At 45.9% G+C, this 13,873-nt stretch overlaps 1 protein-coding gene across 1 annotated transcript; it reads left to right on the top strand.

Annotated features, from left to right (window-relative positions):
- The first annotated feature begins 3,891 nt into the window (after positions 1-3,891).
- Positions 3,892-5,341, top strand: LOC123122018 (uncharacterized). Its single transcript, XM_044542140.1, has 2 exons — positions 3,892-4,318; positions 4,558-5,341. The coding sequence occupies exons 1-2, from the start codon at positions 4,014-4,016 to the stop codon at positions 4,994-4,996; spliced, it is 744 nt and encodes a 247-aa protein (XP_044398075.1). The 5' UTR covers positions 3,892-4,013; the 3' UTR covers positions 4,997-5,341.
- The last annotated feature ends 8,532 nt before the right edge of the window (positions 5,342-13,873 follow it).

The raw sequence follows: 13,873 nt of genomic DNA, 5'->3' as shown, positions 1-13,873 counted from the left end.
CTATAACTAGCCCAGAAAAAGATTCTGGCACGGTGATCACCAGATTTGTTGTTGTTAGATGGAATATGGGCAATCCTATTCTGACAACTTTTTTATCACAAGAGCAAGCCTACGAGCTTATGGAAGTTTCTTAATCTCTGCCACCAAGTGCCCACAGATCGACCGATCGAGAGAGGAGCCTGTGAGAGCACCAAGAGCGACATCGCACTCCGACAGAATTACAATCCACAAAAACTAGGAAAACATCTTGCAAGCTTAACTAAATACTCATTGCAGTTTCGAAAAGGGGCGCATTTTCCTTTTTTCCTTTTTGTGCAAGAATAAGGTGGCAGGAGCCAAAAAGATGTGCGTTGTCCAAACATCCCTCCTATAATTATGTTCTTTCCATCTAAAATATCTCAAACCACTCCCAGTACTTACTCTAATACGAATCTTAGCTTGTTTCCCTGTGTTGTAACATCGAATTCACTGATTTAGTGTAGCCTTTCTCCCTTTTTGTCACTCCTTCTCTTCCCTCTCCATAACTAGACAACAAACTTGAGATGCATGCACATTCTCGACAACCAGCAAAATGAGGTACAACATCACAATACAAATAGTTAAGAGACAACATACAGGGGGTGATTGTCACCAATTCCTTTTTACCAATGAGGATAGCGCAAAGTGGTCTCGTCGCTAACCCTGCTTAAAGTGTTTCCTACTTGCTACGCATGAACCATGTGAAGATGGGCGTGAGGCTTCATAAGGAGAGCGACACATGTGCGGTCGAGGAGACAGCTGGCACAATTAAGGCGTGGGAAATGCAATCAAGTAAAACAGTCGGTCACTTTTTATAGGTAAATCTAATTTTGTCGAATATGGATGGAGGATAAGTATAAGGTGGAACCACCCCTCACCCTATTATACCAACTAATTCTTACACTCAAGAGGATGTTTGTTCAGCACGAAAGTTTAAGTAGTTCGAGAGGTATAGAAAAAGAGAAAGCCAAATGTTATGTTCTCTCCTCTAGTGTGATTAGCTATGCTATGTGCAATCCTGTTTCTACAACACTCTCTTCACACGAACAAACTCACGAGTTTCCAGAAGTTTCTCAATCTCCACCCCTAGGTGAACATGCATCGATAAAAAGCAAAAGAGAAGCTTGTGAGAGCACCAAGGGCAAGTAGTCTGACTAAATTACAATTGGCAGCTCTGACCATTGTAAAAAGGGAAACATCTTGAAAGGTTAACTAAATATCCCCTCTCATTTTTAACTGGATGCATGTTTGTTCCCTTTTTGCGTGAGAATAAGGTGTTAGGAGCCAAAAATGGTGTGTGTTCTCCAAACTCCCCCCCCCCCCCAATAAATTTGTTCCTTTCGTCTAAAATATTTCGAGGCACTCCAAATACTTACTCCTAACACTATCTGATAGTAAAATACCGATGCGGAAAATTAATTAAAGAATAGACACAGAGGAGGGGGATTGCATTTCAACGGAAATAAGAATCTTAGCTTGTTTTCTCTGCACTGACATCAAACTCTCTGATTCAGTGTGGTCTCTCTCCCCCGTTTGTCACTCCTTCTCTCCTCTCTCCACAACTAGACCACAATTTTGAGATGTGAGCAAAATCCCTACAACCAGTGAAATGAGGTACACCCTCACTTATATATAACATTTAAGACACAACACATTGGTTTGATTGTCTACAAAAAACATCACCGACTAGGATAGCGCGTTAAAAGTCTATGCATTGGGAGTGCCCCTGCTTAACGTGTTTCCTACTGTCTCGGCATGAACTATGTAAGAACTGACGCGGGGCTTCACAGAAGAGCGGCGTACCTGCGTTCAAGGAGATGGGTGGCATAAAGGTGTCGGAAATGTAATCAAGTAAAATGGCCGGTAACTTTATATAGGTAAATCTGAAGAAAAAAAATCACCCGCTGTCAACCCTCCTTAATGTGCGCGCTAAGGATTTCACGCCTTTTCTTTCCAATATGGATGGAGTATAAGTATAAGTGACGTTTAACTCATGGAACCATCCCTCGTTCTATGATAACGACCAACTCTTACACTCAAGAGGATGTTTGTTCGACACGAAAGATTAAATAGTTCAAGAGCTATCTATAAAGAGATAATACCAAATGTTATGTTTTCTCCTACCGATGGTCAGTGTGCACCGTGCACTAAAACCTAATTAAAGTTGGGGGCGTCATAGTTTGTGGGTGTACAAGTAACCCTAAACCCTACAATGTTGCGGTATAGATCGACAAATTAGTAATTATAAAATGGGGCGGTTGAGACATGTGCCAACATCCATTATTCAAGCAAGCCAGGTTTGTATAGCACACACTTCATGCAACAATGTAGTGCATTGGATATAGTATGGATAAACCAATGAGTTTGAAATGAACATATAATTACTACCAAAGATTGTTTTGTCTATACCAACGTTGATACCGTGGCATGTATGAAGGCATATAAAAGTTCACGACATCATAGTTTTCTAGATGTACACGTAACGCTAAACCCTATCGACGCACAATATAGCATGGACAAATTAGTAGAAATTAACTCACAGAACTATCCCTTGATCTAGGTTATTGACAAGTTCTCATACTCCTGCGAATGTTTGTTGGCGCAATAATTTGAATCGTTCGAGAAGTTTCTTGAGAGATAATACCAAATTAAAGTTGACGATACCATAGTTTTCATGACATACACGTAACCCTAAACCATAGTGGCACGCGATAGAACATGGACATGTTAGTAGAAGGTCATGATTAACTCATGGAACCATCTCACACTCTAGGTTATCGACATGTTCTCACACTCTAGCAGATGTTTGTTGCTGTGGGAGTTCCAATCGTTCTAAAGGTTTCTTTAGAGAGATAATGCCAAATTAAAGTTATCGATGTCATAATTTTCTAAATGTACGTGTAACCCTAAACCTTGCCGACAAATGATATAACATGGACATATTAGTAAAAGGTCATGATTAACTAATGGAACAACCCTCACTCTAGGTTATCGACACTGATGTTTGTTGGTGTGGGAGTCCGAATCGTTCAGGAGGTTTCTTTGGAGAGATAATACCAAATTAAAGTTGACGACGTCATAGGTTTTCGGACGTACACGTAACCCTAAACCCTACCGACAAACGATATAACATGGACATCTAGGTTATCGACATGTTCTCACACACTAGCGGATGTTTGTTGGAGTCAGAGTTTGAATCGTTCGAGAGTTTCGTGGGAGAGATAATACCAAATTAAAGTTGACGACACTATAGTTTTTCGGACGTACACATAACCCTAAACCCTACCGACAAACAATAAAACATGGACATATTAGTAAAAGGTCATGATTAACTCACGAAAACAACCCATCGCTGTAGGTTATCGACATGTTCTCACACTAACAGATGTTTGTTGGCATGGATGTTCTAAACGTTTCTAGAGGTTTCTTGAGAGAGATACCACCAAACTAAAGTTGACGACACCAAAGTTTTCCGGCGTGCACGTACCCCTAAACCCCACCGACACACCATACAACACGGTCAAATTAGTACAAGGCAAAACATCCCTGATTCCAGGGGAGCGGGATTGTCTGACGTACTGCCCCCTAACACGGGGCCACTGACATGTGGGCCCTGGTCCACATGCCAGTGTGTCAACGGCACATCAGGGGAGCCGCGTCAGTTTCCAGGTTATCGACCTGTTCTTACACTCGAGCGGATGTTTGTTCGACACGAAAGTTCGAATAGTTCTAGAGGCATCTAGAAGGGGCTTGTGTACAACACACTTCCGGCAATAGAGTGGTGCATTGGGTCATACTTGGCCGCAGAGGATCCTGGCGGTGGTGGGCGCCCATGCCATGAGCCTACAAAGACCCCGCCTACCCAACTCCTCTCCTGTCGTTGTTCTTATCTTATCCCATCACCCATTTCTTCCTCTCTCTCTCTCTCTCTCTCTCTCTTACACAAGTTGCTGCTGAGTTGGTGTTGTCCTTGTTCCTGGACGGACACATCCGACATGTCGACGGCGGTGGCGCGGCCCTTCGGCGGGTTCCCCGGATCGGGGAGGACCAAGGGGGATGAGCTGCTCGGCAAGAAGATGAGCGACGGGTTCTTCATCGAGGAGGAGGAGGAAGAGGAGGCGGAGGAGGTGCTGACGGAGAGCTCCTCCATCGGCGCCCCGTCGCCGTCGAGCTCCTCCATCGGGGAGGACTCCTCGTCGGAGGTTGGCGGGGAAGGGGAGGACGAGGAGGTGGAGAGCAAGCTCAAGGAGGAGCCCGGGCTCGGCTGCCTGGACGCCTTGGAGGACTCCTTGCCCATCAAGTGAGTCAAATGCTTCTCTGAATATGCTTCTTTTTTGCTTGCCCAAAATGAGGAAAAAAAGATCTTTTTTGGGGGGATTCTTTGATCCATTTGCGAAAGTGCGAGTAGGAAATTCGTATGAGGTTTCATCTTGTCTAGAGATCACAGCTTATCATCGGTTCCCCAATCGCAATTGATTTGATCGAGAGAGGAAGAGGAGTATGGAAAATTGATCCTTCTTTTTCTTGGCGATTTTGCAGGAACGGGCTGTCGAGCTTCTACGCCGGAAAGTCAAAGTCCTTCACCAGCCTCGCGGAGGCGGCGGCGCGGGACGCCGTGAAGGAGCTCGCCAAGCCGGAGAACCCCTTCAACAAGCGCCGCCGCATCCTGGCCACCTGGTCCCGGCGCGCCTCCTGCAGCTCGCTGGCGACGGCCACCTACCTGCCCCCGCTCCTCGCCCCGGACCACGCCCTCCCCGAGGGCGACGAAGGCGAGGAGGACGACGACTCCGACTCCGGCTCCGACGAGCAGCACCGCGGCAAGAACGGGTGGGAGGCGCCGGCATTGCCGCCCCCGAGGCTCAGCGTGAACACCCAGATGGGCGCATCGGCGGCGAGGAGGGGCGGCAGCTTCAGGTCGCCGAGATCGTATTCACTGTCAGACCTTCGAAACGGCGGTGATGCTAGTTATAATCAGTAGCTGCGAATTCGCAGCCATTGATCTGTCTTGTGTCCCGTAGATCTGTTACTACTACTTACTCCTTAATTATATATAAGTAAGTAATCGCAAGAGCATGTGTAAGTGTCTTGAGCTAAATTCGTTGTGTTCTTGTATCCATCAGTTGGATCCCGTTGACCTCGTTCACCTGATGTACGCAGACATGTATGAACTGCTCCGGTGAACTGAACCGAACTGATCCAACACCCTGGCCATCATTAACTAATGATGAACGATCCTCGAGATAAGATTAGTTAGTTAATTAATGGCATCGCTCCTGATCCTTTCGCCCTGTACAAACATATATATACAATTTGTTGATGCAAATTTGATTTGCTGGATAGGGGATCCCCCTCCGCCATGATTGTGCTACCACCAAGTGGGTAGGTCGCCCTAATGCTTTTGCCCTGTGGGAAGGGATGATAATGGTAGTATGAAATGTGCCTTGAGATGGCCACCAACGAGGAAGAATCAGACAGCCTAAATCAATCCCAAGAAGAAATAAGAGAAAGATGGCGCTTTTGCAGGTACCGGTAACTTTGTGCCTAGAAAGGCAGATCCATGGGTACGCTTCTTTCCCCGGCAATCTGCGTGGTGCGTCGATCTGTCACCACGGCGACTGTTTCTGTTCCGTTTTCTAAGAAAAGTTACGCCCCATGTTTGCGCCGAACGGGCGGCAAGAACAGAAACGGGTTGCCACGTACCGCTTGCTTTACCCCGCTTGTCTCTCTTGGCCTTGGGGAAGTGGGTGAAACGTAGCAGTGAAGATAAATCAAGTAAATCATGGATCGCAATCACGGCGACAAGGTCCCATTTGGCATCTGAAGTTTTTAACCTTGCTCTCGCATTGTTTTCATACAGCAGCGTCGGTGCGTCGCACGAGCTGGGCTTGTCTTCTGATGGCTCACCTTACTTAACCATTCTTTTCTCCGGGATTTTGATTTCTCTCGGCGACAAGTCTGAAGGAGAAGGTGAAGAAGGAGAGGAGACGAAGGGAAGCATATGTTACTGTTTGTGTCGCTGTGTGTGATGTGGAGTCCTACACTAGTACTAGTACTACTATAGAAGCAGTTGTAGTAATCGATGCGTTAATGCTAATGGTCTCAGGCGTGATTAGATAATGGATAAGTTAGGTGTGGGGGTGGGAGAAGGGATAGGATATGATATGTTATGATGACTGTGCATCTGCGATGTGATCTTATCCTGTTGCGGCGTTGCGGGGCGATGGAAGGATGGGCATCGGAGAAAAATATGCCGTGCTGGTACGGTTTGATGAGGAGCTTTTCGTTTCTTCCTTGCGTTGCGTCTAGGCGTTGCTTGGAGGTTTCAATGCCTTTGGTGGTTGGGTTGGCGCTGCTCCGCTCTGTTGCCTCTGTCTCTTCAACCAAGCCCACCTCCAGCACCCACAAGTACTAGCTGGCTTGTTTTCGTTTCTTTTTGGATGAAGAGATGAGATATTTTCGTTTGACAAGTACCTGAGCTGAATAGGCTGTGTTGTGGCAAGAGACTGAAGGAGGATATGGAGTCACCATGATTTTTTTTTTTTTTGCAAATGCGCCATGAATATTTCTGATTTTACCGAGCTAGAAATTTCTTGATTTTTTGGGTTCTTCCCAAGGGATGAAATTTTGGTGATACCGAACCAAAATTGTATTTCTACTACTAAAGAAGAGTCCGTGGTCATCGTGATGGTTGACCTTCTTCCCCTTCCTACGATCCCATCTCTCTCGTCCGCGCGATGGCAATCTCGTAAAAAACCACACCTCTTGAAAACGCATGACTCGTCGTCGCTTCCGAATATATCGTAGGCGGTTAGGAAAACAAATGATAGGTGCCCTTCTCTACTCCGTCGTCCCTAATGTCTCGCGTGCCACCTCCACGACTGTTGGTTGTTGTCTGACGTCACCTTCATCACCACTCCACACAACATGCCCTTCACCCGCGGCCTCGGTACCGGTGTCGACATTATTGTGGTGGCCGTCGTGCTACCCATTCCTCTTCGAGGATGCCCTGGAGAGCACAGACGATCTGCCGTCCTCAACTTCATCTCTGCGCATGCACACTCTGTCCAATGTTCTCCAGTCCTCATCCACCCCATTCCTTGGCGGCACGTATCCTCCTCTTTTCAATCCCCATCTCTTTGCCAGCGCCACCTCCCATTGCTAGCGGTCTTGTCCACTCAATCTCCTTCTCGTCAGCTTTCTCATGGGACGTTCCTCCCTCTCGTCAACCTCACCGACCCGGCTTTCACGACTCCACTCCATCCCTCCACTGGCACCACCTGCCAAACCTTCCGATTCCAGCAACCGCTCTCCCATCATCCTCGCCTGATACAAGGAGGGACACAGACAACAAGGAGGAGGCATGGGGACCTAGATTAGGGAATGACAAACTGTTGCATATAAGAAATAGAGGGAACATAAGATGAAAATCCTATTGAGGAAGACAATGAAGCTCCTGTTAGGAGCAAGAGATAGAGGACCATAAAGTCCTTTAGTGACGATTTCATTGTGTACCTCATGGATGATACTCCCATTTTCATTTGAGAAGCTTATGAATCTCTAGATGTTGACTACTGGAATGAAGTGGTCCGTAGTGGGATGAATTCCATCATGGTCGCCCCTATGGTTGCAAACTAGTGGATGTAAGAGCATGTAGAACCGGACTTGGCAAATCCACTCCCTAAACGTTCGCGGATGCGCCCATGCGCGCCTGTGGACAGCACCAGACGACCCCTCACATGGGCTGCCGGGCTGCCACACACCTCAAATTCAAACCCTCAAATCCATGCATGTGGATCATATAGAAAAATTAATCACAACAGATGCAACAAAGAAAAATAAATCATAGTTCAACAATCCGGACAATCCAAAATGAAATTCAAATTTGACCTTGAGGGATCACTAACCGGACACCAGTCGTGTCACCATCTTTGCCGCGTCCATCCCCGCTGCCTGCTCGACCTCCATCCATGCCATCTGCTCCACTACGACCATTGTTGCTCTCGCCGCCTCATACTCTCTATGTTCTTTGATATCCTTCTTCTTCCCGATGAGCCATATCTTTGCTTGGTCATCCAATAGGCTTGCATTAGCCAACATTATCCTTGAATCCTCCATGTCTCGAGCAAGTTGTGACCTCTCCTTCTCAATCTCTATTGATCCAAAAGTCCGGGCCTTCTCGATCTACCATTTTAGACACGCCCCTTTCTTCTCCAATTATATCTTCTCCCTCTGAATTGCTAACTTGTTGCTCTCATTTACAAACTTTTGTTGTTCACCATCTCTCAGTCTCAATCCATCCTTTCTTTTTGCGCATCTTACATGAGTTTGTACCTCTCATCTTTCTTGTTCTCCCTTATGGAAAAAATGCCCATCCATGTGGTGGAAATTTTTGTCGCCGCAGTGTCATGGGCGGCCCTCGCCTTCTACCACTTGTGTCCCACCACTTGTCGGTTATTCATTTGCACAGTGGCTTTTGCATCCCCCCTACAACTTATCCCTCTTCTCCATCCAACCCAATTGATTGATGAGAGCTTGATCCATCTCATTCTACCTCTTGCTCGCCTTGAAATCATCCACAAGTTGTGGCCACTTTGGTTTGCCATCCAATAGCACCAAACAATGGCCAAAATCAGATGGCTTCTTCACCGCCTGTTGGTACTGAAGGAAATATGCCCTAGAGGCAATAATAAAGTTATTATTTATATTTCCTTATATCATAATAAATGTTTATTATTCATGCTAGAATTGTATTAACCGGAAACTTAGTACATGTGTGAATAATAGACAAACAGAGTGTCACTAGTATGCCTCTACTTGACTAGCTCGTTGAATCAAAGATGGTTAAGTTTCCTAGCCATAGACATGAGTTGTCATTTGATTAACGGGAACATCATTAGAGAATGATGTGATTGACTTGATCCATCCGTTAGCTTAGCACGATGATCGTTTAGTTTGTTGCTATTGCTTTCTTCATGACTTATACATGTTCCTATGACTATGAGATTATGCAACTCCCGAATACCGGAGGAACACTTTGTGTGCTATCAAACGTCACAACGTAACTGGGTGATTATAAATATGCTCTACAGGTGTCTCCGATGGTGTTTGTTGAGTTGGCATAGATCGAGATTAGGATTTGTCACTCCGATTGTCGAAGAGGTATCTCTGGGCCCTCTCGGTAATGCACATCATTATAAGCCTTACAAGCAATGTGACTAATGAGTTAGTTGCGGGATGATGCATTATAGAACAAGTAAAGAGACTTGTCGGTAGCGAGATTGAACTAGGTATTGAGATACCGACGATCGAATCTCGGGCAAGTAACATACCGATGACAAAGGGAACAACGTATGTTGTTATGCGGTTTGACCGATAAAGATCTTCATAGAATATGTAGGAACCAATATGAGCATCCAGGTTCCGCTATTGGTTATTGACCAGAGACGAGTCTCGGTCATGTCTACATACTTCTCGAACCCGTAGGGTCCGCACGCTTAATGTTCGATGATGATCGGTATTATGAGTTTATGTGTTTTGATGTACCGAAGGTTGTTCGGAGTCCCGGATGTGATCACGGACATGACGAGGAGTCTCGAAATGGTCGAGACATAAAGATCGATATATTGGAAGGCTATGTTTGGACATCGAAATGGTTCCGGGTGAGTTCGGGCATTTACCGGAGTACCGGGGGGTTACCGGAACCCCCCGAAGTCTATGGGCCTTATTGAGCCTTAGTGGGAGAGAGGAGGAGGCGGCCAAGGTGGGGGCGCACCCCCCCAAGCCCAATCTGAATTGGGGTGGGGGGCTGGCCCCCCTTTCCTTCTCCCTTTCTCCTCCTTCCTTCTTCTCCTACTCCAACTAGGGAAGGGGGAATCCTACTCCCATCGGGAGTAGGACTCCCCCCTTGGGCGCGCCATGAGAGGGCCGGCCCTCCCCTCCTCCACTCCTTTATATACGGGGGAGGGGGGCACCCCATAGACACACAAGTTGATTGTTTAGCCGTGTGCGGTGCCCCCTCCACAGATTTCCACCTCGGTCATATTGTTGTAGTGCTTAGGCGAAGCCCTGTGTCGGTAACTTCATCATCACCATCATCACGCCATCATGCTGACGAAACTCTCCCTCGACCTCAGCTGGATCTAGAGTTCGTGGGACATCATCGAGCTGAACGTGTGCAGATCGCGGAGGTGCCGTACTTTCGGTGCTAGGATCGGTCGGATCGTGAATACGTACGACTACATCAACTGTGTTGTCATAACGCTTCCGCTTTCGGTCTACGAGGGCACGTGGAAAACACTCTCCCCTCTTGTTGCTATGCATCACCTAGATGGATCTTGCGTGTGCGTAGGATTTTTTTTGAAATTACCGCGTTCCCCAACAGTGGCATCCGAGCCAGGTCTATGCGTAGATGTTATATGCACGAGTAGAACACAAAGAGTTGTGGACAATAATAGTCATACTGCTTACCAGCATGTCATACTTTGATTCGGCGGTATTGTTGGATGAAGCAGCCCGGGCCGACATTACACGTACGCTTACGCGAGACTGGTTCTACCGACGTGCTTTGCACACAGGTGGCTAGCGGGTGTCAGTTTCTCCAACTTTAGTTGAATCGAGTGTGACTACGCCCGATCCTTGTTGAAGGTTAAAACAACACACTTGACAAAAAATTGTTGTGGTTTTGATGCGTAGGTAAGAACGGTTCTTGCTCAGCCCGTAGCAGGCACGTAAAACTTGCAACAACAAAGTAGAGGACGTCTAACTTGTTTTTGCAGGGCATGTTGTGATGCGATATGGTCAAGACATGATGCTAAATTTTATTGTATGAGATGATCATGTTTTGTAACAAAGTTATCGGCAACTGGCAGGAGCCATATGGTTGTCGCTTTATTGTATGCAATGCAATCGCCCTGTAATTGTTTTTACTTTATCACTAAGCGGTAGCGATAGTCGTAGAAACAATAGTTGGCGAGACGACAACGATGCTACGATGAAGATCAAGGTGTCACGCCAGTGACGACGGTGATCATGACAGTGCTTTGGAGATGAAGATCAAAGGCACAAGATGATGATGGCCATATCATATCACTTATATTGATTGCATGAGATGTTTATCCTTTATGCATCTTATTTTGCTTAGTTCGGCGGTAGCATTATAAGATGATCTCTCACTAAATTTCAAGGTACAAGTGTTCTCCCTGAGTATGCACCGTTGCGAAAGTTTGTCGTGCCGAGACACCACGTGATGATCGGGTGTGATAAGCTCTACGTTCACATACAACAGGTGCAAGCCAGTTTTGCAAACGCAGAGTACTCGGGTTAAACTTGACGAGCCTAGCATATGCAGATATGGCCTCGGAACACTGAGACCGAAAGGTCGAGCGTGAATCATATAGTAGATATGATCAACAAAGTGATTTTCACCATTGAAAACTACTCCATCTCACGTGATGATCAGACATGGTTTAGTTGATTTGGATCACGTGATCACTTAGATGATTAGAGGGACGTCTATCTAAGTGGGAGTTCTTAAGTAATATGATTAATTGAACTTTAATTTATCATGAACTTAGTACCTGATAGTATTTTGCATGTCTATGTTGTTGTAGATCAATGGCCCGTGCTACTGTTCCTTTGAATTTTAATGTGTTCCTAGAGAAAGCTAAGTTCAAAGATGATGGCAGCAACTACATGGACTGGGTCCATAACTTGAGGATTATCCTCATTGCTGCACAAAAGAATTACGTCCTGGAAGCACCGCTAGGTGCCAGGCCTGCTGCAGATGCTGCTGATGACGTTAAGAACGTCTGGCAAAGCAAAGCTGATGACTGCTCGATAGTTCAGCGTGCCATGGTTTACGACTTAGAACCGGGACTTCAACATCGTTTTGAACGTCATGGAGCATATGAGATGTTCCAGGAGTTGAAGTTAATATTTCAAGCAAATGCCTGGATTGAGAGATATGAAGTCTCCAATAAGTTCTACAACTGCAAAATGGAGGAGAATAGTTCTTTCAGTGAACATATACTCAGAATGTCTGGGTACCACAACCACTTGACTCAGCTGGGAGTTAATCTTCCTGATGATAGTGTCATTGACAGAGTTCTTCAATCACTGCCACCAAGCTACAAGAGCTTCATGATGAACTATAATATGCAAGGGATGGATAAGACAATTCCCGAGCTTTTCGCAATGCTAAAGGCTGCGGAGGTAGAAATTAAGAAGGAGCATCAAGTGTTGATGGTCAACAAGACCACCAGTTTCAAGAAAAAGGGTAAAGGAAAGAAGGGGAACTTCAAGAAGAACGGCAAGCAAGTTGCTGCTCAAGTGAAGATGCCCAAGTCTGGACCTAAGCCTGGACTGAGTGCTTCTACTGCAAAGGTACTGGTCACTGGAAGCGGAACTGCCCCAAGTATTTGGCGGATAAGAGGGATGGCAAGGTGAACAAAGGTGTATGTGATATACATGTTGAAAACTTCAACCAGTTTGTCATCAATCACCAAAAAGGGGGAGATTGTAAGTGCAACTAGTTCCACCCTTAGTTAGTTTTGGAGTATTGACGACAAACCTGGCTTAGGGACTAATGTGTTTGTGAGAATTGCAGGATAACACAAGTAGTAGTCCCTCATTGATTCGGTTTACCTACTGGAGATGACCCCTAAAAATGTATGAAGACATTGAAGACAATTGTGGTATGTGAAGATATTCACATTGAAGACTATGATATGAGAAGACATCGTGTGAAGACTATGGAGCGCGAAGACTTAATTGTTTTGTTGTTTCCTTTTCTTCTTTGTTGAGTCATAGGAACCACCGTACTATTAAGTGGGGTCCCAGTGAACAAAGTCAGAGTGACTGAAGTGATGCTCAACCAAATCCTATGTCTTCGAGCGAAGACAATGAGAGCAAATCTTATCCAGAGTTGGATGAGTCAGCTTTACTTGTAGCCCAAGTCAAGCTATCGCGTGTGTTTGAAATCTGACCGTTGGAACACATGTCAGTTCCTTAGTGACCCAGGGTCATTTCGGACAAATCAGGTCGGGTTGCCTAGTGTCTATAAATAGCCCACCCCCTACACCATAAATTGGTGGCTGCTCAGAGTTAGTGCATGGCTTTTGTCGTTTGAGAGCAACCCACCTCCGAAGCTTTTGAGAGAGAGAAATCCTTGCGAGGACAAAGCCCAAACACCCAGAGCCAAAGAGTGTTAGGCATCACTGAAGTCTTTCTGTCTGCGTGACCTGAAGACTTGTTACACTTGAGGACTGTGAATCCTCCAGCCGGTTAGGCGTCGCGTTCTGAGCATCCAAGAGTCATTGTGGATCGCCGGTGAACGAAGTTTGCGAAGGTTTGGAAGTCTACCTTGAAGACTTACCAGAGTGATTGGGCGAGGACTGGGTGTCCTTAGCTCAAGGGGAATAAGGTGAAGACACGGTCTTCTGAGTTAAATCTCGGCCTCCCTAACCAGACGTACAGTTGTCATAGCAACTGGAACTGGCCCAACAAATCCTTTGTCCTCACCAAGTGACTGGTTATATCCTCTCCCTCTCTTTACTTACAGTTTGTCTTCGTGAAGTCACTGCCTGCATGCACTACCTGTTTGACTTCACTGTGTGAATACTTTCGTTATTCGGCTTCATACTATCTTCCATCCTGATCTTTACTACCTAGCTGCTATTAGTCTTCATGCTTTCACTTCATTGAATACTTTGCTATGGCTTGCTTAGTGTAGTCTACCTTCCGCTGCATATCAATAGTTTCATTTCTATTGCTTGTCTTCGAAACTCTCATGTTTTGAAGACTTCATAAAAATCGCCTATTCACCCCCCTCTAGTCGATAACTAGCACTTTCAATTGG

Source organism: Triticum aestivum, chromosome 5D (assembly GCF_018294505.1).
Source record: "Triticum aestivum cultivar Chinese Spring chromosome 5D, IWGSC CS RefSeq v2.1, whole genome shotgun sequence".
Taxonomy (NCBI): Eukaryota; Viridiplantae; Streptophyta; class Magnoliopsida; order Poales; family Poaceae; genus Triticum; species Triticum aestivum.
Note: the sequence above shows the minus strand (reverse complement) of the source record. Positions and strands in the feature narration are given on the sequence as shown.